This window comes from Aedes aegypti, chromosome 2 (genome assembly GCF_002204515.2).
Source record: "Aedes aegypti strain LVP_AGWG chromosome 2, AaegL5.0 Primary Assembly, whole genome shotgun sequence".
Lineage (NCBI taxonomy): Eukaryota > Metazoa > Arthropoda > Insecta > Diptera > Culicidae > Aedes > Aedes aegypti.
Window position 1 is genome coordinate 83,677,724 of NC_035108.1, and position 24,133 is coordinate 83,701,856.

The 24,133-nt window shown below is 36.7% G+C and overlaps 1 protein-coding gene across 1 annotated transcript; it reads left to right on the forward strand.

Moving 5' to 3' along the window:
* Positions 1–213: 213 nt before the first annotated feature.
* On the forward strand, positions 214–22,690 carry LOC5567330 (UPF0605 protein GA14893). The gene is made up of 7 exons (XM_021841376.1): positions 214–562; positions 840–971; positions 21,005–21,143; positions 21,196–21,489; positions 21,551–21,722; positions 22,262–22,502; positions 22,580–22,690. The coding sequence occupies exons 2-7, from the start codon at positions 910–912 to the stop codon at positions 22,647–22,649; spliced, it is 978 nt and encodes a 325-aa protein (XP_021697068.1). The 5' UTR covers positions 214–562; positions 840–909; the 3' UTR covers positions 22,650–22,690.
* Positions 22,691–24,133: the final 1,443 nt, after the last annotated feature.

The window sequence follows — 24,133 nt, forward strand, 5'->3', positions numbered from 1 at the left end:
GAAAACTGAACCTGCCTTCTCCGGAAAAGCAATTCATAGCCTCGCTCACTAGGCTATCTGGAAACTATCTAACTTCCCATGAAGTACTTTTTAGGAAAAAAAAAAACCGAAACACTTCGACACCGATTTGACGGCATGTAAACTTTATGACACGACACAACGTGGCACACGAAAAGGATTGGTACAGGCAGACCAGATTCTTTCGCCAATGCCCTCGACAACTTCAGAACTTTCTCACCTGCCCTGTCGAGCGGGTGTGGGATTCGTGTCTTTTCGAATACAAACCGTACCTACGGCCAAATTCTTCTTGTGGAAATTCTAACCGGGATGGGCTGAGCGAATAATCTAAATGCAATCAAGCGCGCAGTTGAACGTGTCTACATCTAAACTAAACAGCACTTATCCAGAGGTGAATCAGAACTGTGCAATCGAACTTTGAATGTCGGGTTGAGGCGGTTTGTGTTTTATCAGCCAAGTTCGTCAAGGACACCTGGTCTGGCGGCGTGGTTTGTTATAGTGCTATGAGGAGTATGATGGTTTCCGCGTCCTGATACACGAAAAGGTAACGATAATCGGCAATGTTCAACAATAAAAAGGTCCTTGAATGGGCTGGCGCGATCGAGAGTGTACTTGAAATTCGAAAACGGCGGTGCTCGAAAGCTTTTCACATCTGGGGAAGCTATAGGAAGTTTATGTTTCATGCTTTTATGTCTATCTATGTTTTGGCCCGCAAGTGAAATACAATGTGGAGTGCAGAACCATTCACAAATCCATCACAGTCGGCGCTGGACTTGTCTTTGACGTCTGCTTGAACAGTTGTGCTTTTCCTAATATTGCAGGCGTTTTCAAAATTGTTGGTGATAAAATTCGCGTTTCGGATATTTTAAGTACCGTGAGAACAAAGTAACAATGAAGATCCCGCCGTTAAATGTGGGGAACATTATCACCCCTGAGCCGCATTACATTCCCGGGTAAGTAGACCGTTTTAAAAATTTAAAATTTCAATCTTATTCTGCGAGTTGGTTACCTAATATTGAGGAGGATATAATCTTGTTTCTAAAGAAAAAACTATAAATTTGTATAGTTTTATGGCACAACATCGAAAAAATATATGGCCTCCAAACCATCTACACAAATTTGGACCACAATAGCTAAATTTGTATACAGTGGCCGTTCGAATTTGGCAACATGCCAAAAAAAACTTTATGTTGCCAAAATCAAACCGGGACAAAATCAAATTATTGAAACTTTTATCAAGAATTAAATTTACCCATTTTGAACATGGTAAGCTTCAAAAAGGTTCACAGAAACAATGAAAATGACGAGATTGATGACTGATCCTTGATCTATTTTTTTGTATGTGCATTTTAGTGGTCTCAAAAGATAATTTAGTTGTATCGAGAAATGAATAACGAATCAAACTACCGAGAAACTAAACATTACATATAATTTGCAATTGGATTAAATGGGCAAATTGATTTGAAATTAGCGAACAAGGTACACGTCTTCTAGGTGAGAATCAATTTCACGACTCCTTGTTCACTAGATAGGATGCGTTACCCCTACACCCCGAGAGAACTCATAAACGTAAAAGTTAACCTGATTTCGATTTCAACTCAGTAATCTTTTTTCGCAAAGCGCACCTCTTTCGAAAGAATCTGTTGCCTGAGGTGTTGTTAGGATGTCGGTTTTACCCCTTAAGTGTTCACCGAGCCGTTAGATTTAAGGTACAGTCGGGGAAGTGTATCAGTGGGGTAAGTGGATCATTTGTCCATCTTCTTCTTCTTGGTACTGGGACAGAGCCGGCTACTCAGCTTAGTGTTTTTATGAGCACTTCCACAGTTATTAAGTGAGAGCTTTCTTTGCCAAAATTGCCATTTTCGCATTCGTATATCGTGTGGCAGGTACGATGATACTTTATGCCCAGGGAAGTCAAGAAAATTTCCATTACGAAAAGATCCTGGACCGACCGGGAATCGAACCCAGACACCTTCAGCATGGCTTTGCTTAGTAGCCGCGGACTCTAACCACTCGGCTAAGGAAGGTCCCTGTCCATATTAAGCATAAATATTTGAATACTGCACCATTGCTTCGTTTTAGGTTATATTATTACGCCCGCACAGATACTATTGTAAAACTGGTACTACACGTACACTTACACAAGCAAACTTGTTAGATGCAAAAATATATTAATTTAAAAATTGTTTTCCATCAATCAGAAATCCATTCTATCTCTTTCTAACATCGAATACTTTTAGTTTTTTTAACACATGGTGAGCATTTCAGATCTAATTAAATGAATCACGATGAAAAATAAGTGATTTTTATAAATACATTAAGATATATTGGACATGGTACACTTACCCCTACTTTTTAATGGGGTGGGGTAAGTGGATCAAGTAGTATTATCATTTATGGGCAGACTGCTTACGAGAATTTGAATAAGTTTTAATATCCAGAAATGTTGTTTTCCTTTATCTTTTTTCATTCTCAGCTTAAATTTGTCAATTTGACTGTAGAAAATTTTAATTAATTCACCTACATTTTTTTTTTATATTTCAGGTATAAAAAATATAAAAGAATGATTTTTTTCAAATTCAAACAAAACTTTTCGTAGTTTATTTATGCTGAGTTGCAAGAGAGCAAAAGATACAAATTTTCGAAATGAAAACATATTTTGTACCTTATTTGACCATATAAATTGTTCTAGACAGATGATACTGATATATTCACAGATAGAATAAAAAGATTCATGTTTGTTAAACAAAAGTAAATGTAACTAATATTTTTAAACTACGATTGTTTTTCGAAAATATCGTTAGGAATAATCCTAGAATACTTCTGTATAATTTATGTGTGGAATGTGTGGAATGCACGAATTTTCTCCAAATTGTTCTAGTTACAATGTTGTTTTTTGTTCAAATTAGTGTGAACTAATGTATAAATATTTTGATAAATTAAAGATTCTTTTTAATTTTTAATTATCAAAATGTAACATAGTGCTAGTTACTAATAACAAGAACGAGGGTAATATCATTCTTACTATACATAATTACACCACATTTGTTTTGAGAACAGATCTTTTTTATTAGTGTTCCACTTACCCCATCATGGTGGGGCAAGTGGATCATTTGGTGCAAATTTTTAAGTCCCTCATACTCAATACATAACAAACAGAAAAATCAAAATAAACGATTTGAAGTATATTAGAAAAAAAAAAGAAGTTTTAATTACATTATTCACGTTAGCTGTACATAACAATGAAGTTGAGTCTTGATTTTTCTGTATCAACTTACCCCACGGTACCTTACTGATATGCGCAAGCAACGATGTCGAGTTATTCCTGGAGGAGAATGACATCTCACCTAAGTTAACCCTTGCGCTAAAAATATAACTAATAAAACTTCTTGTTATTTAAAATTCCAACTAACTATTAAAAATTTACAAATATGAAAAAGCAGCCTATGATAAAAAAAGGAAAAATCTCTTATAAAAATTCAAGCAAGTGTAATGCAAATAATTATCATATCAGTATACCTCTTTGTAGGTCCGATGGTTTAAAGAAGCTAAAATTTTCAATAAAAATACAAGCTTAATTATTGTCAATAGTTATGGAACCAGTACCAATCGAAAGAATAGTCTATGGACCGATGCACGAGTTCACTATTTGACGTTCAAGCGGTGCCGTGTTATTTACGTGACCATGGCAACTAGTGAATTCGGCACTGCTCAAACGTCAAATTAGTGAACTCGTGCATTGGTCCATGTTTAAATGAAGGAAAAAAATCTGATGAAAATCACTCTAATCCCTAGCACATTGTTGGAATCCAGAAACGAATGAATCATCAGCTCTAAAGAGTTTTGACGCTAATTCACAACTGTGTCCTGAGCTAACGGAACGTTTTTATTATTCTCTTTGAGCACTAAAAAAATCAACAAATTAATTAGCTGATCAGTTATTAAGCCACACTTATGAATACTATTCATCAGCGTTGAAGCAAATTGATTACTTTTTATTCGCAATTCGGCCAAACGGCATTCGGCCAAATGGCTGGATAGCAAATTTCACACCAATTTGTTAATTTAATTCAATTCCAAAGTATACGTAATGTTTAGTTTTTCAGTAGTTGTCCAATCCTCCACTCTGCAGGTTTGCCGTAAACCACGAGTCATAATTAAAAAAGAATTGAACTAATCATAATATTTATATAAGGTACCGTGGGGTAAGCGGATACAGAAAAATTAATCGTCAACTTTATTGTTATGTACAGCTAATATGAATAACATAATTCAATCCTTTTTCTGTGGATAACAAATGAGGGACTAATATACTTCAAATCGTTATTTATTTAAATTGTTCTGATTGTTGTACATTGAGTAATAGGGACTTGAAAATTTGCGCAAAATGATCCACTTGCCCCACCATAACTTCATTTTATCAAAATTTTTGATTTTTGATTTTGTTTTTTTTGATTTTTTCATTTTTGTGGGCTTCGTAGCCGTGCGGTTAGCGGCGTCAGTCGTTTAGGCGTATTGTGCTACGGAGTATGGGTTCGATTCCCGCCCCAGCCGAAGAAAACTTTTCGTCAAACGAAAAATTCTTCACTGGTCCACTGGTCGTTCCGTGTGTCCGTTGTCTAATGTTAGTTATGTTCAGTCTGTGCAGCCTACGGCTGAAGACGGTGTAAATTGTCTTTTAAAAAAAATGTTATGAAAAATATTTATACATTAGTTCACACTAATTCAAACAAAAAAAAAAACATTGTAACTAGAATAATTTGGAGAAAATTCATCCATTTTTTGCACATAAGTTATACAGAAGTATTGTAGGATTATTTCTTACGATGTTTTCGATGAACACTCATAGTTTAAAAATATTAGTTATACAGGTCGGACTCGATTATCCGGAGACTCGATTATCCGGGGACTCGATTATCGGGGATTCGATTATCCGGAATTTTAGACTCGATTATCCGGAATTTGTTATTTGATGTTCTTGTTTTTCAATTTTTGGGCATAAACCTGAGATAACTTGGTACTGCAATATACAATACTAATGATTTTTTGTGTATGCTGGTAATAAGAATAAGCTTTAATCACTGAAATTTTTGAAATATACTTTTTTCTGTTTTTGAGTTATAGCCAATTTTGTAAATAATGTGCAAATGTGCCATTTTGAGCCTTTTCTTTTAAAAATCATAACTCAAGAAAGAAGCATCGTAGAAACAAAGTTTTTTTTTATGAAAATGAAAGCAAATTTTCTCAGAAATAAAAAAAATATTAACTGAAAAAAGTTTTCCACAAAATTTTCCACCGTTGAGAAAATTCGTAAAGAAAAGCCGGAAAAACTTATGTTCTAATTAGTGAAAAACTTTCAAAAATATATTTTTGGGAAGATAATTTCATAAGCTTTAATCGCTGAAATTTTTGAAATGTACTTTTTTTTCCTTTTTGAGTTATGGCCAATTTTGTGGAAAATGACCATATAAGCCTTTTCTTTGAAAACCCATATTTCAATCGAAGCATCGAAAAAACAAAGATTTTTTATCAAAGCAATTGCAAATTTTCTAAAACAGCTGAAAAAAAGATATGGGATTGGTTTTAATGAAGTATAAGTCGGAATGGATGATATTTTTCATGGAAAATTACACCGCTAAGAAAAACTGAAAAAAACTTTTTCTGCCTCAATTTTTCATTACACTGAAAAGGGATTCTTTCTTTTCTATGGAACAAATAAGATTGTTATTTTTTTTTTAATTTTATTTATTCAATTATTGAGTATATAACTTACATTTTCATCTTAATACTATCTATTTTTTCAACCGGGAAGATTGTCTTTGATTGCTAACACCAGAAGATTTTCGTTTCTTTGTATTATTAAGAACAAAGCATGCCGTATTTTCTTGGTTTTCATGTACATCTGAGAATTCACTAGCAAAAATGCTTCGTTCGTTTTTTGGTATAAATGAATGATATTTTTTGTTCCAGGAATTGGAACAAGGTTAGAAAATCTTTCCTGAAGAAATTTTTCAGCCTCTGAATAGTCATTTTCAGTTGCATAGATAAATTTCCAATCTTTTTCAAATTGGTCTTTCACCTTTTGCGACACAGCCCAGTCGAAAAATTGTTTGGCGTTATTAATTTCTGCTAACTTTCTAATACTAGCATCTCTAGCCATTGTATGAGAAAATTTGCTTTCATTTCCATAAAAAAAACTTTGTTTCTTTGATGCTTCGTTCTTGAGTTATGATTTTTCAAAGTAAGTAGTGTCAGGGGAAAACAAAAAAATTCCAACTGAGTTTTCCGAGAAAATAGGCGACCCTGAATTTTTCCCAATTTGTTTTTATTCATATATTGATGAGCCCTGCCTGTGGAAAAAGTTTCATGAAAATCTGAGACCTTTCGGCCCAAACCCGTACGGAAAAAAAATCCGGAGTAAATTACTCGAAATCAGATACTGGTTGCCATAACGCGAATAACGAGATACCAATCAAAGTCCACATCGAGTAAAAATCTGTATTGACAAAATTGTAAATCTTTGAAAATCTCCGACGGCAAGTTTTCATTAGCAATATTGTAAAGCTTCGATATGACAGAAAAGGAACCCCAGATGATGATGCTTCTATCAATCAACACGCAAAGCACACTTTGTGAATTTTGTTCTGTGCGGCGATAGCCTGGTGCGCGTTATTTCCGCGAGCCTATCCAAATTTTTTAAATTTCCCCGCAATAGAAGCCTAAGGTAACTTTACCCTTAACCTTCCAGTCGTCGCGTGATTGACCGTCAGAACCACGCTGCTGTTATGATCGAAAAGGGAGGTTTTTTCACCACTGTTGTGCAAAGTACAACAGCGCGACGACTGAAGTGTTAAATATTCACTATGAAAATGACTATGGAAAGAAAGACGCTGAGATCGATCATTAGGGTACACGTGCAAGTTTCGAGAAATTGAACAGACAAGGAAAGTGACTTTTTTCTTTAAGGATTTATGAACGTAATGACCAATAAATACTTTTAACAACAAAAATAAAATTAACCTGAACTACTACTAAATAGCCTAATCTTGTTGAGACTTGACGACAATTGACATTTAAGGCCCTAATCTTACGTAAAAGACAGGAATAATCAGAATAGCACTTAAATGACAAATTATTCAAAACCATTTCGACTTGACAGTATAAGTAATGACACTATTACACTACTACTTCAAACAAATTCTGATGGAGCTGCTGATTTTCACAATGCTTCTTTTTCTCAGAAGCAAGGGAATATGGGTATTTTTCAAAAACTAACACGTCACAATACGAATAAAAAAACAGTGTTCATGTGGGCACCATAGCCTAGTCCGTCTGAGTATTGGTCCTGGTAGAACGGAAACTTGGCAAAAGCCAGACCGAGGGTTCAGCCTTGGCAAGTTAAGCTGTCAGGCAGCTCCAACTGAACACCATAAAAAAATATATGGACAAATGATCCACTTACCCCATTGATACACTTCCCCCACTGTACCTTATTTTGATTCATTTACATGAACAATTCTGGAACAATAAAATATGTGTTGCCAAAATCGTAAATTTGAAAATTATCTAACTTCTTTTGCGTTTCATCTTTGGTAATATTGCAATTTTTACAACTGGATAAACTACTCTTCCGTAAGAAAGTAATAAGTGTCTCACTGTCAACTAAAGGCACCACAATAATTAAAAGAAGCGGCCAAATTATCAGTGGAACAGACTTTATTTTAATAATGGCCATAATTAGGTATAATGGAAATTCGCGGCAAAATTCTTAAAATTTCGCGGGTGACCGAGGCGATAAAACTAAATTTTCGCGGTCCCATTGTTTTGACCATATTTTACATAAGAATGTGTAGCTCTTAAAATCATGTTATCTTATTTTTATTGAAAATTAATATTTTTTCCATGTTTTTCAACTTTTATTACAACCTACAAACTCACCTCCCAACAAGTATTAAACCAATTGTTCCAAAAAATAGAGAATGTTGTTAACACATATGGAGTTATGGACGGAGATTTACTTCTCACGGGACATCGACTTGTGAGATATCGAGTTATGGAAATATCAACTTAATGAAAGCACGGTGTATGGAAATTTGAAGGGACCGAAAAATGAATCGAGTTATAAAATATCGAGCTGTGGAGAGTCGTCTGTATGAGTAAATTTTACCACAAAAAAATAAATAAAACAATTGAGATGATATGTTCGATGTCATATTATCAATGTAAATATTAAAACAGAACAATCAAACCAGAAAGACATCAAAATTGAAGGCAAACGATTAGAACATTTGCTAGGAACCACGACTTAAAAAATGTATGGTACCATTATCATAAGTAGAATTTAAAATTTACAGTAATTGTCATATAAATTCTCCAAATTTCGCGATATTCTCAAAATTCCGAATTTCACGGATTTTGGACCTTCCGCGAAATCGTGAATTTCCATTGTCCCTAGCCATAATATATATTGCACTTCTTTCTCTGAATATAAAGATTATTGGCTAGTTATTTACACATTCATGATAAGAGAAGTGCAGCACAATTGATCAAAGTGATTTTTATTATCGTAAGACTAAATTGTAGTTGACATAGTGACTGTACAATAACAAAGCATAATTAAAATTTAAATTAAACATCGTTTAATTATTTAGAAATGATCATAGAAGGTGGATGGTAATAAAAATAAGGATTAGTATGAAAGCGGTGTGGTCTAAAATATTAATGATCATTTGTAATTAAGAAAGTTAAAAGTGTTAGAATAGAAAGTAAATCTGATGTGTTTTACTAAAGTTGATTAGTGATAATCGGTGATATCTTATCTCAGGTGATGTCGAAAATAAAAATGTCGATAGTGAGTGATGAAATTAAATGGGGAACGAAGACCTTTTAAAAACCATCTCGTTCTTCACTTTAACCCTCTAATTCCCAAATTTTTATTTTCAATCTAAAAATCATTTTTCGTTATCTAAAATCGTTCTAAACACGTTTTGGGCAATGATTTATTTTTATTTGCAAATTTATGAATTTCTATTTTTGATTTTTATAATTTTTATTTTTGAACATCCCTATCCTTTTTCATTTTTTCTTGAAACCTCTCCTGATTACTGATTTTTGGCAATAATAAAAAATCACATTTATACGGTACTTTTGAAAATATATTTTTTTTTCTGGAGCATATTTTATTTTCCGTGTAACTAAAGGAAAAACAGTTTTGAAATTATTTCAATACCATCAGGCTCTTCTTCCATGATAGGTTGATTGTAGAAAAATATTAGAGATACGATTTTTTATATTACACGTTAAATTAACCCCAGGCATTTGTAAGTTTTATAAGAATAGAATTTTTCAAACATTTTTCAAAAATACAAAAAAGTTTCAAAAGTCATAAAAAATTTCCCTTATATGCGTGTTATGAGCCGAGGTTTAAGCCAAAAATAAAATCATTTTGATTTCCGAGCTACAAAAAAATGCACAAAATTGCAAAGTGTACCCCGTCTAAAGCAGCACTACAATGAACACCTAAACGGCGCAGAGGAGGAAGATCAGGACAGCAGGAGGAATGGCTTCATCAGTACGGCGGATGAGGGAGACGTGCCAACTCCCACAATAGGCGAAGTTGAGGATGCTATCAAACAGCTCAAGGACAACAAAGCAGCTGGAAAGGATGGTATTGGAGCGGAACTTATTAAAATGGGCCCGGACAGGTTGGCCACTTGTCTGCAGCGATTGATAGCCAGGATCTGGGATGCAGAACAGCTACCGGAGGAGTAGAAGGAGGGAATAATATACCCAATATACAAAAAGGGTGACAAGTTACAATGTGAGAACTATCGAGCGATCACCATTCTTAACGTAGCCTATAAAGTGCTCCCAGATCATCTTCCACCGTCTATCGCCACTGGCAAGCAGATTAGTGGGAAATTATCAAGCCGGTTTTGTGGACGGGCGATCGATGACAGACCAAATCTTTATGTTGCGGCAAATCCTCCAAAAGTGTCGCGAATATCAAGTCCCTACGCACCACCTATTCATCGATTTCAAAGCGGCCTATCGACCGCGAAGAGCTATGGAAGATTATGAACGAGAATGGGTTTCCCGGGAAACTGACTAGACTGATCAAAGCAACGATGGATAGTTAACAGTGCTGTGTGAAGATATCGGGTGCATTATCGGACTCGTTTGAAACACGCAAAGGACTTCGACAAGGTGGTGGTCTTTCCTGCCTCCTGTTCAATATTGCGCTAGAAGGTGTTATGAAACGGGCGGGCTTCAACATGCGGGGCACGATCTTCAATAAATCCAGCCAGTTCATCTGCTTTGCTGACGACGTGGACATTGTCGGAAGAACGTTCCAGGTGGTTTCTGAACAGTATACCAGGCTGAAACCTGAAGCAGATCGGGTTGGATTGAAGGTAAATACGTTAAGGACGAAATATCTGCTGGCTGGAGGAACCGAGCGCGATAGAGCTCGCATTGGCAGACGCGTGATGATCGACGGGGATGAGTTCGAGGTGGTGGACGAATTTGTCTACCTCGGATCATTGATAACGTCGGATAACAACTGCGGCAGAGAAATTCGAAGAAGTGTCATTACCGGAAGTCGTGCATACTACGGACTCTACAAGACCTTGCGGTCTGGTAAACTTCACTTCCGTACTAAGTGTACCATGTACAAGACGCTAATAAGACCGATAGTCCTCTACGGGCATGAGACGTGGACAATGCTCGAAGAGGACCTGCAAGCGCTAGGAGGTTTTGAACGACGTGTGCTTAGGACGATCTTCGGCGGAGTATGTGAGAACGGCGTATGGAGGAGAAGAATGAACCACGAGCTTGCGCAACTCTACGGTGAACCCAGTATCCAGAAAGTCGCCAAAGCTGGAACGGTTTGATGGGCGGGAAATATTAAAAATCTTGTAAAAGAGTTACGATTTTTTTAACACAAAGTACACAAATTTGTATGAAAAAACTCGTTCAGAATCATTTTTTCTCATAACTTTTTACTTAAATTTTTAACATTTTTCATATCTTCTACAAAGTTGTTAAACATGTTAAAACGCGTGTTTTTGCTGAACATCGAACCTCGAACATTCGACTGATAATTCTATCAGTCGAATTCGTTTTAATAAAGCTTATTTGTTTGATAGTTAAAACCCAAGCAAAGACGCTTATAGACAAAAGTTTTTATCAAATGCCGAAAGGGAAGATATGGTACTTTAATCATCTGTAAGAGTTGTCTGCGCCATTTTGCGCCGAAGCCAGTTATAGTGACCTAAACTACCCCTTGAAAAAAGAGTAATTCATGAATAACTTTGTTACTTCAAAAGATAGAGTGATGATATGTTCAGCAAAAACACGGGTTTTTTCATGACAAACAACTTTGTAGAAAACACAAAAAATGTTAAAAATCTTGGAAAAATGTTATGATGAAAAGTATGATTTTTAGGGGACATTCACATACAACGGCATATATTGTCGCGCGCCCACCAAATCGGAACGCGCGTGTGGGACACGTGACGTGTGACTCGTTCCCGACATAACTGTCATAATGACATGTGTGGCGCTGCATTCTTACGATGTTTATGAACACAGCGCACTATTCAAATATTAGTCGCGACGCTTGGAGATTGAGAAAAAAATATATTAAAAAAAAATGCTTGTCCTTATTTCTGTCGGATCCATTATATCTCAAAAAGTATAAGATAGAAAAATCGTGTCTTCGACAAAGTTGTTTCAAATTGCTAATTCTATAACTTTGCCGAAGACACCATATGTCTATCTAAATGTTTTGAAAAATTAATTTTTCTATCTCACTGCTAGGTGGATTGATCACAAAACTTTTTTCGTCAAAATTTGCGCTTTAATATACCAAGAAACTTCTCCGAACAAACTATATCGCTAAAATCAACGGTTTGGGCGCTATTCAAAAAGCGCATGAAATCGAGAAAATAATACACAGTGGACCGCGACCGACCAACACGAATAAAAAATTCTGTATCCGCTTGCAGTTGATGCTGGATTTGAAACAGACCAAGGTGCAAAGCAAGTTCTAGAGGCCTGATGTCAACGAAGCTGTTGGAAATTCGATAGATATAGACAATCATACTAATGTCACACTCAGTTTGACCTACCTAGCCGACTGCGCATTATAAAGGGTATGTGCGCTGATCTCACAAGGGAAAGTTTCATGTCTTTGGACAATAAATCTACAAGAGATTTCGTCGATATAATCGGATGACGATGGTCATTACCGACATGGATCCTAAGCTTTCTTCTCAAAGATACACGGCAAGATGTGGTTCTATAACTTATCTTATAAGAAGGCATAAAAAGTCAAGCAAACATAAGCATTTTTCTTGAATAAAGCTAATTTGTATTATTTCTTTACTTAATGTGATGAAATCTATGATGTAAGGTTACAGAAATCCTTACAGTAATACTCTCGGTTGAATTTCGTTGTAATTTACTAATAAGACTTTTATGCGGGTATATTCAATGCGGGACGCACATGATATGGTATTTTTTCGCATTTTGTCCATACAAAAACACAATTTTTAGAATGATTAGAAAAAGTTTACTGAAAATAAACACTATTCATAGAGCTAACTCAAATGTGACGAAAATTGAAATGAAATGAGACTGTTATGCGAGTATGGGCAGTATAGGACTACACTAACTCCATATTTTTTCACAGCATTTTCAAACAAAGTGTGTTAATTTTTTAAAACATGAATAATTCAATGAAAACATGTGTTGCCTAGAAAATCAATATGGGACAGTTATGCTTTCATGACCAGTGTACGTGTTACATAAACTCTAAGTAACAAACTAAAATCAGTGGGCCAAAGTCTATTGAATCCATTTGCAAAGTTCGTTAAAACAGTTTCGACTTTGACGCATATTTATAATTAAGATCGTCTGATTTCAAAATTTGGAATTTATCAAAAGAGTTTGAAGAAGGATCATCTGAATGTGCTTCAACAGTATGAGAAACGCGATTCTGAGTTTCCTTATGGTAACGAAACCTTTGGTTTGTTGTACGCAGTGTATCACTGTTAATCGAAATCGAAATGCTACTCATCCTTCATGCTATGTGCCAATCATGCTTTTCGACATTGAACTCTTAATGTCGAATCTAACGCTATTGACATTGAACGTGCCAAATTCAGTATTACCAACATAGTATTGAACTGCAAATCGAAATGCCCGCAAGGTCATTTGGTGCAATACTTACTGCTGCAGAATCAAAACATATGGCTGCTCAAAAGCAGTCTTACGATTTGTAGTAGAGAAAAAAAAAAACATCAAACGTATATGAACGCTTTGGCATAGGTTCGATGACTGCGCTCATATCGTGACGATGTGCATTCACGCTGAGTTAGGGTAAGTGGGGATAAGATTGGTTCCCACAACATATTGCGCATTTCATTCACCACTGGACTATCGCAGAAGTTTTTACAAGTGCGGAAACGCTAATAAAAGTGCGCAATTGCATCAAATTGAGTCGGTGTCTTCAGCGGGGTTATTCTTCGCAATCCAAAGAATAAGTGCGCTCAAGACACCAAAATGATTCGATGCAATCCCGCACTTTTATTCGTATTTTCGAAGCCGCACTTCGCAGTCCAGTAGTGAAAGAAATATTCAATAGCATCCGTATCATTCGGGAAGCAAACGAAAGTTGTCATGTTTTTTATGGGAATAGAATTAGAGCAAAAAGTGAAGATACAGGTTGAAGTCGACTATTCGGGTATGCAAAACAAACATCACATGTATTGGTCACGATATCGAGTTAGTAAATGTTGGTTTTCATGGCTACTTCGATGATCCCTTGAATCGCATTTGTGTTCTGTAGCTCGATACCTCCATAATTCGATGGTCCTTCAATGTCGAGTTATGGAGAGTTGACTGTAGTTAAGTTGTGGTGTCAACAAAATAAAAATTTGGACAAATACTGACGGATGCTAATTATAAAACCTCAAAGTCATAAACCACTATGCTTTAGATTTGACTTGATGAAATATCTGGGATTCATCGAATAGTTTTCTACAGAACTTTAGTCTCCTAAATTTTAGAGAAAAGCTACATCGACATTATGTCAAAACTAAGTTTTCCTTGCTAGGTTAGCGGTGATATGGATAATCATTGCTAGGTTTATGCTGATTTAAACTATATTTTTCAACGTTTTGGATTGGACGAAATAGTGTTCTCAGTAGATCGATTTGCAGCAAATCAATGTTTCAATATTGCCCCGCTAGTCGTAGCATTAAACGCGCAGTTATTTAGCAAAACGAAGCTTAGGGTTGTGGGTTCGAATCAAGTCGGTTGAGGACCTTTTGGTAAAGAAAATTCCTCGATTTCACAGAGCATAAACATAGCGTATCTTCGTAACTGCCACACGATATGCACATGCAAAAATGTTCAATGGGCAGAGAAAGCTCTCAGGAAGTGCTCAAAACCCTAACATATAAAATCCCTATAACCCTATGCGTCCCAATGGGACAGAGACTGCTTCTCAGCTTAGTGTTCTTATGAACACTTCCACAGTTATTAACTGAGAGCTTTCTTTGCCTAAATTGCAATTTTCGCATTCGTACATCGTTTGGCAGGTACGATGATACTCTATGCCCAGGAAAGGCAAGGAAATTTCCATTAAGAAAAAATCCTGGATCGACCGGGAATCGAACCCAAACATTTTCAGCGTTGCTTTTCTTTGTAACCGCGGACTCTAACCACTCGGCTAAGGAAGGACCCCTGTACATATAGATATCTCCATTGAATACAACATGTCATACGTTATAATCACTAACCTTTCCATATCTTTTGATGGTTTAACAATATGTTGGTGGCAGCAACATATTGAGCAAATATGCATATATATTGCCGTTTCAGTTTGTCGCACCTTACCCTGTAACAAAATTGTATCATTCATACACAATGTTCTTCTTTTCGTTCATATGAAACAAAAACATTTTTGAGGATAGATGGGCTAACCACAGTCATGCAAGCCTAAAAACACTAAATTTTTCCCCCATTCCAGCAGCACTAGCACGCAAAAGTCATACATACATGCCTACATAGGTACTGGGATGTATTTATTATTCGTAGACATTATTTATACCCAGGGATTGAATCCTGAGAAAATTGAGAGAATCTCTCACGTATCGCTCTCTGTAACTATCATAACATGCTGCACATTATGAGAGACTGTTTATCGTATACTGCTACAACTTTGATCAGATTGGGGGGATAGTAGTGCATGATAAAACCCCTCTAAACATGCTTCAAGCCTGGGGGACACTATTGCTATTGGAAGTTCGTAGATTGTTTATCGTGCCAGTAAAGAAAAACACCTATCCCCAACGGTAAACAAGCGAGAAAAATGGATTTTATCATCGCTCTCTCTTTGGGCCTCTCGCTCGCTGCTTCCATTTATCAGACTTGTTACAACTTGCGATACATTGACGATCGTGGACCGCAACAGATGGGATGTTTTTCTTTGCTTGCTTTGATCGTGCTTCATACTCAAATGAGAGCGAATTCTGCAATGTCTGTTTATACCGCATCATGTGAAATCGTGAGAACACAACATGTTGCATTTTGGTTATTGGAACGAAAAGTTCTGGTACCAGTTTTTAACTACATATGTTTGAACTTTGAGGCATGTTTCACTGGCAAGACGGGGAGAACTAGCCTACAGTAGACTCGCCATATAAACCATATCAAAAAAGTTAAATCACTACCGTGAACCGGGGCATATTGATCGCTCTTTTAGAACATTTTGTTTTATTTTCTGGAAGATTCCAGATATTATCAAACTAATATTGACAAAGTCAGTTGTAATCCGTTCTTGTTAGAAAAAACGCATTTGATTTTTTTTTTTTTTTTTTTTTTTTTATTTCTTTATTAGTATCATTCCAAACATTACATTCATTTCTTATATCTAGGTGTTCTGTGTTATTTGACAACACTATCATCCTAATTTGGTAAAACAAATTTAAGAGTTAATTAACATTTTGTTAACAACATATTACATTTCATTTGCCGTAGCAGTTCAGTTTTTTTTTACAGGTGAGTTGATTTCACCTGCTTATAAGAGAAAAAAAAATGTTTTTAATATACTTAACCTAACTTAACCTAAACATATAACGCATTAATCGTGGCAATAGAAGATTGTAACGATTTTTGCCTGAAATTATTAATGATTGTATTTGACATATGTTCCAATGTTTCAACATTGGATATTCTATGTAACTCATTGGTACTATACCAGGGAGGAAGCCTCAGAATCATTTTCAAAATTTTATTTTGAATTCTCTGCAGAGCTTTTTTCCTGGTATTACAACAGCTAGTCCATATTGGTACAGCATACAACATGGCTGGTCTGAAAATTTGTTTGAATATCAACAGCTTGTTCTTAAGACAAAGTTTTGATTTTCTATTAATAAGGGGATAGAGACATTTTACATATTTATTACATTTGGCTTGAATGCCCTCAATGTGATTTTTGAAAGTTAAATTCTTATCTAGCATGAGCCCTAGATACTTAACTTCATCTGACCAATTTATTGGAACCCCTCTCATCGTGACAACATGTCTACTTGAAGGTTTCAAATAAAGAGCTTTTGGTTTATGTGGGAATATTATTAGTTGAGTTTTGGAAGCATTAGGAGAAATCTTCCATTTTTGCAAGTATGAAGAAAAAATATCCAAACTTTTTTGCAATCGACTACAGATGACACGCAGGCTTCGTCCTTTGGCGGAGAGGCCTGTGTCATCCGCAAACAAAGATTTTTGACATCCCTGAGGTAGCTCAGGTAAGTCAGATGTGAAAATATTGTATAATATTGGTCCCAAAATGCTGCCTTGAGGAACACCAGCTCTTACAGGAAGTCTTTCAGATCTGGAGTTCTGATAATTAACCTGAAGTGTACGATTTGACAGATAACTTTGAATTATTCTAACAATGTATGTTGGAAAATTAAAGTTTTTTAATTTTACAATCAAACCTTCATGCCAAACACTGTCGAATGCTTTTTCTATGTCTAGAAGAGCAAGACCAGTAGAATAGCCTTCAGATTTGTTGGAACGGATCAAATTTGTTACACGTAAAAGTTGATGAGTGGTCGAATGTCCACGGCGGAATCCGAACTGTTCATTGGCAAAAATTGAATTTTCGTTGATGTGGGCCATCATTCTGTTCAAAATAACCTTTTCAAAAAGTTTACTGATGGAGGAAAGCAAACTGATTGGACGATAGCTAGAAGCTTCTGCAGGATTTTTGTCTGGTTTTAAAATTGGAACAACCTTAGCATTTTTCCATTTGTCAGGAAAATATGCTAATTGAAAACATTTGTTAAATATATCAACTAAAAATGATAAGCTACTTTCTGGAAGTTTCTTGATGAGGATGTAGAAAATTCCATCATCGCCAGGAGCTTTCATGTTTTTGAATTTTTTAATAATAGTTCTCACTTCTTCCAAATCAGTCTCCCAGGCATTTTCGAAAACGTTCTCTTGATTGAGAATATTTTCGAACTCCTGAGTAACTTCATTTTCAATTGGACTAGTAAGTCCTAAATTAAAATTGTGCGCACTTTCAAACTGCATAGCAAGTTTTTGAGCTTTTTCGCAATTAGTTAGTAATAATTTGTTTTCCTCTTTCAATGCCGGTATTGGCTTCTGAGGTTTTTTCAAGATTTTAGATAATTTCCAAAAGGGCTTAGAGCCAGGGTCCAACTGAGAAATTTTATTTTCAAAATTTTTGTTTCTTAATTGAGCAAAACGTTTCTTGATTTCTTTCTGCAAATCCTGCCATATAATTTTCATAGCAGGATCGCGAGTGCGTTGAAATTGCCTTCTCCTCACGTTTTTAAGACGGATCAAGAGTTTAAGATCATCGTCTATAATCACGGATTCAAATTTTACTTCACATTTTGGAATTGCAATGCTCCGGGCTTCAACAATGGAATTTGTTAAAGTTTCAAGAGCATTGTCAATATCAAGTTTAGTTTCTAAAGAAATGTTAACATCAAGATTAGAGTCAACATACGTTTTATATATATTCCAATCGGCCCGTAAATAATTGAAAGTGGAGCTGATAGGATTGAGAATCGCTTCTTGGGATATTTGAAATGTAACAGGGACATGATCAGAATCAAAATCAGCATGAGTAATCAGTTGGCTACAAAGATGACTAGAGTCGGTTAAGACCAAATCAATCGTAGATGGATTTCTAGAAGAGGAAAAACATGTGGGGCTATCAGGGTATTGAATTGAGAAATATCCTGAAGAGCACTCATCAAATAAAATTCTGCCGTTGGAATTACTTTGAGAATTATTCCATGACCGATGTTTGGCATTAAAGTCACCAATGACAAAAAATTTTGACTTATTGCGAGTCAATTTACGCAAGTCAGTTTGGAGCAAATTAACTTGTTGTCCAGAGCATTGAAAAGGCAAATAGGCAGCTATGAAAGTATATTTACCAAACTGTGTTTCAACAGAAACACCTAAAGTTTCAAAAACTTTAGTTTCAAATGATGAAAACAGTTGATGTTTTATACGCCTATGAATGATGATTGCAACTCCCCCACATGCCCCATCAAGTCGATCATTACGATAAACAAAAAAGTTAGGATCTCTTTTGAGTTTAGATCCAGGTTTTAAATACGTTTCGGTAATAACTGCTATATGCACGTTATTAACCGTAAGAAAATTAAACAGCTCATCCTCTTTACCATTCAGAGAACGAGCATTCCAATTTAAAATATTTAAATTATTATTTGGATCCATTAGAAAAACGTAATCCAATAACAATTTGATTTGTGAATTTTACACCTACTTGGACTGCTTCAGTCATAGTGGTGGCTTTGAACATTGCATCAATCATTAGATTCAATTGTTCAGTTAGAAAATTAAAATCAGAGGCAGACATGTCATGTGATTTCCCATTGGAATTTCCGGTAGACGAAGAAGCGGAGTTACCTGTGGCGGTAGGGTTTTTTCCATTTGATTTGAAACAAGTAGAATGGGTACCCATGGATCGAACAGGGGAGGAGTTCGAATTTCCTGCTACGATATCGGCAAAGGATTTACCGTGGGTAGATACATTCGAAATAGAAAGATTCGAACGGCTACCCGACGGATTAAAATTAGTTTGTGAATGAGCATGATTATGATCTTCCTGATGGGTATGATTCATGATCAAGCGATCGTTAACTGAAAAATGAGCATTGTTCGATACTCTACCAGGCAAATTCCGGAAACGACCGTTATCGTAACGGATATTATCTTTCATTTGCCTGGCACGAGCCTCAATGACCTTTTTGCGTGAAGGACAATTCCAAAAATTGGACTTATGGTTAGCCCCGCAATTACAACATATGAATTTGGTGGTATCTTCCTTCACTGGACAGACGTCTTTGGCGTGAGAAGAACCTCCGCAAATCATGCATTTAGCATCCATGCGACAATTTTTTGTACCATGACCCCACTTTTGGCACCGACGGCACTGAGTGGGGTTTTGGTAATTTCCTCCAGGTTTCTGGAAATGTTCCCATGTCACACGGACATCAAACAAAAGTTTTGCTTTTTCTAAAGCTTTAATATTATTTAGTTCTTTTTTGTTAAAGTGAACTAAATAAAATTCTTGAGAAAGCCCTTTCCGAACAATGCCAGATTGGGTTCTCTTTTTCATAATGATTACTTGGACTGGGGAAAATCCAAGTAAATCATTTATTCCATTTTTGATCTCTTCAGGTGACTTATAGTCACTTGAGAGACCTTTCAAGACAACTTTGAACAAACGTTCAGTTTTGTCGTCATAAGTAAAAAAATTGTGCTTCTTCTCTTCAAGATGTTTGAGAAGAAGCTCACGATCTTTAAGAGTTTCCGGCAAAACGCGACAGTCTCCTTTCTTTGCGATTTGGAAGGAAACCTTGATTCCCCTAATGGAGTTCAAGATCTCCTGCCTAAATCCCCCAAATTCGGAACAACTGACCACGATAGGCGGCACTCTTTGCTTCCTCACTTGAATCAAAGAGCCTGGGCTAGAGGCTGCTTCGATTTGGTGTTCGGAAAATTTGTCTAGAGCATCGAACTGATTGCTCATTTCGATACAATTATTTATTTCACCCTTGGAAGAAAGTTCGCATTCCGGAGAAACGTCCTTTCTTCCATTCTTGCCACGTGTAGTGACAGTTTTAAAACCCACTTTTTTGGAAGGAAGTAGTGAATTCAGAGATTCACCCTTCCTTTTGTTTGTTGTTGATACCATGTTTAATTAATAAACGAAAGAAGACGTGACCTTCGAAAGGTTTTTTCCCAAGACGGTGTCCAAGAAGAATTACCACCGCTAGCTTTCGCCAACGGGTCCAACGAAAAATCGAAGGCACGGGTCCAAACAAGGATCGTAAAGGGATCAATAGTAGAAAAATAGTACTGAAAAGTACTGTTTTGGTAGCACTGAAAAGTACCGTTTTTAATTTTAGCACTGAAAAGTACTGTTTTTGTAGCACTGAAAAGTACTGTTTTATTGCTTTAGGTAGTTTTTAAGAAAACTTCCAAGAGCAGAGAGAATTCGTGTACGCACAGCACGAAGGTACGATGCGCACTGAAACGCATTTGATTTTGATCAACCAGTCAAAGGGGCCTTCCTTAGCCGAGTGGTTAGAATACGCGGCTATACAGCAAAGCCATGCTGAAAGTGTTTGGGTTCGATTCGCGATCGGTTCAGGATCTTGTCCGTTTACCCGATGAAGCCATTTCGTGACATACAAACACCATTTTTATTTATATACATTGCATATCCTTCATCTGTCTCGATATGCTCTGATTTTGTCGAAAACTATGAAGCTCTGGAGCTACCTTGAGTAAGTGAGGTTTAAGCGTTAACCGACTAATATCAGTAATACCTATGAATGAAAACAATGAAAATCAAAATTCTGATTTCTTATTCTAATACGACTTTCTATGTTTAATGTTTCAGTTACACTGGCTACTGTCCACAATACATGTATAGAATCGGAAATACATACTCGACACTATCCCATAAGCTACTGATTGATCCAACGGTTGCGCACGCTGAGAAGCTCATTTTGGCTGATCGATCTACCGATGAGTATCAAGTGAGAATCGTCTTATCCCAAAGTGGCCAAATATCAATCATGATGTTTTTAGGTGAGCCGACCAACAATCAAGGAGATAGACCCAACCGGAGTGGTTGTCCCTCGTCACGAAGATGAGGATATGCGAGACACTATCTATCGAAAACCGTTGATGCCCGGCTACGAAGGATACATCCCACGAACTCAGGGCAAATACGGACGGCGCTATGCCGTCGTGACGAGCGAAGGCTTGAGCGAATTCGAAAGGGACTGCCTGCGAAACCGGGCCCAGATGAAGAAGCTGAGACACCGAACAGCGCAGCCCATTTCGACCATTTCCGAGTACAGTTTGGGTGACAGGATGAAGGTTTGCCAGATTTGTTCATTGTGATTCTTTATGATTTTTTCCTTTTTTCGATTTTGTCTAGTTCCACAAAAGTGATTACCATTTTCCGTTGGAAGCCACGCGGCCAGAAGCAGCAGGTGTTGGCAAAGAAGTGCCGTTTGAAAATCTCCCACAACTACCTGCATTACCGTATTCGAGCCACACGCCGCCACATTTCATGGATAATACCAACGAAGAGAAACATTTCAAATTAGGTAAACCGTCTTTTTAACGATGTATTTGTAAGGAACTATTCTACACCAAAGTGCAAACGGACGCCGGGTTGTCAAAAACAATATTAAACTAACCGACAATCCGGATTAGCACTGCACACTGCATGAATGGTAGATTTATTATAACATCGCCAAAGTTAGCAATGAGAAGGTTAATTTCATTAGTTCTCACTTATTAGTTAAAATAAATACACAAACAAAAACCATTGATAATGGATCTAATGTTATTTATTCAATTGTCCAACGAATTTTCTCGAAAAGCCTTATTCTGGGTTGACGCAATCACTAACAAATTTTTGACACAATCCAAAGGCATAACTCTTTTTGGGTTACAACGATTGTTTGATCGATATGTAGCCCAATGGGTGTCATTCCGATACTCAAAACTTGGTATTTATTTCGAATTCCATCAGTTGTGTTTCAAAATCAGCTGTGCCATGTCCTACGCTACAAGTGCGTTGACCTAGTCAATTGAAAGTTCGCCGTAATTGCCAATAATTAACTGTTAACTTTCCCCGTAGGATACACCGGTCATAAACCGTTTTTGTGGCCACGGTTCGGCGAATCGAACGTGTCGCTGACGAAGAAGTCGCTGTGTGATTTCACCAACAGTTACCAACATCGACGGCACACGGAGTGGGTACCGATTGCCCCGGCCGGAACGGGAACCTGCCAACCGAGCGCAGCCATGAACGAGATCTACATGAAGAATATTGGACTGGTGCCGAGCTACAAGGGCCATGTGCCGGGGGCGATGTTCAGGTAAATCTCAGTGCTTATAAGCGCGTTAATATTTCAGTTGGTTCCGCTTTTTCTGTATTGCTTTATTTCAATTTCAGATTCGGTACAACATTTGGCAACGATAGTAAGAATGCCAAAAGGTGCTTGAAGAAATGCTATGAAGATTAAATCGGACGTTTATATGTAACTATATTTCTTTCGGGTCATAATACTACTAGTTTTTGGATGAAAGAAATTCCTTCTCTTCTTCTTCTTGACATTAACGTCCCTACTGGGACAGAGCCGGCAACTCAGCGTAGTGTTCTAATGAGCACTTCCACAGTTATTAACTGAGAGCTTTCTTTGCCAAAGTTGCCATTTTCGCATTCGTATATCGTGTGGCAGGTACGATTCTACTCTATGCCCAGGGAAGTCAAGGAAATTTCCATTACGAAAAGATCCTGGACCGACCGGGAATTGAACCCAGACACCTTCAGCATGGCTTTGCTTTGTAGCCGCGGACTCTAACCACTCGGCTAAGGAAGGCCCCAAACCAAATTCCTTCTCTAAGGTTCTCTATTATCTGACAAAGATTGAATAGTACGGTTCTTTTTCTTCTTCTTGGCATTACGCCCTCACTGGGACAGAGCCTGCTTCTCAGCTTAAGTATTCTTATGAGCACTTCCACAGTTATTAACTGACAGCTTTCTTTGTCAAAGTTGCCATTTTCGCAGGTACGTATACTACTTCATGCCCAGGCAGGTACGATGATACTTCATGCCCAGGGAAGTCAAGGAAATTTCCATTATGAAAAGATCCTGGACCGATCGGGAATCGAACCCAGACATCTTCAGCATGGCTTTGCTTTGTAGCCGCGGACTCTAACCACTCGGCTAAGGAAGGCCACTATGAATAGTACGGTTACTTTAAAATAAATAAGCCACCGTGCGAAGAATGAAGAGGTAGATAATCGTTCCTCAAAAACTATCAGTGTAAAATCTAGGAGTTCGTGATGATTCCTCAGTGGCTATCTATTGCAAAAAAAATCTATTGTTCTTTCTAAATAATATGATTCAACGTAGCAAATTATAGCCTCTTAATTATAAAGTAAGTCGAATAAAATACAGTAAACTCTCCCTTACTCGATATTCCGTATCTCGATATCGAGTTAGAGAACCATAGTAAAAGTTGGTTTTCATGGCTAACTCGATGGTCCCTTGGATCGCAGTTACACTGGTTTTGTGTTCTGTAAGTCGATACCTCCCTAACTCGATGGTCCCTTCAATATCGAGTTAGGAGGAGATGACTGTATATGAAAATAATGCTCAAAATCAGGGATTGGAAACGAAGAAACTTTAGATTATTTCCTATTTTTGCTATCTAAAACAATCATGATGAACAACTCGGTCGTTCTTCTTTTTTAAGCTGAGCTACACCCCTTCAAATGGATGAAAATGATACATTCTTCATTTGAAAATAATTCATGGCTTACTACAAATATGATCTTCAATGATTAGTTAGTTTCTAATATTCCCCCATAAGGCTAAGTAGCCCATTATTCGTTTTGATAGCCATGTTTATTTTGAAGCTTTCAATTTCAAAGTGATAAAACTCATTCATCATCAGTACATGCAGAAAGTATGCTGATAGGTTTTTAACGATGTCAATGCAAA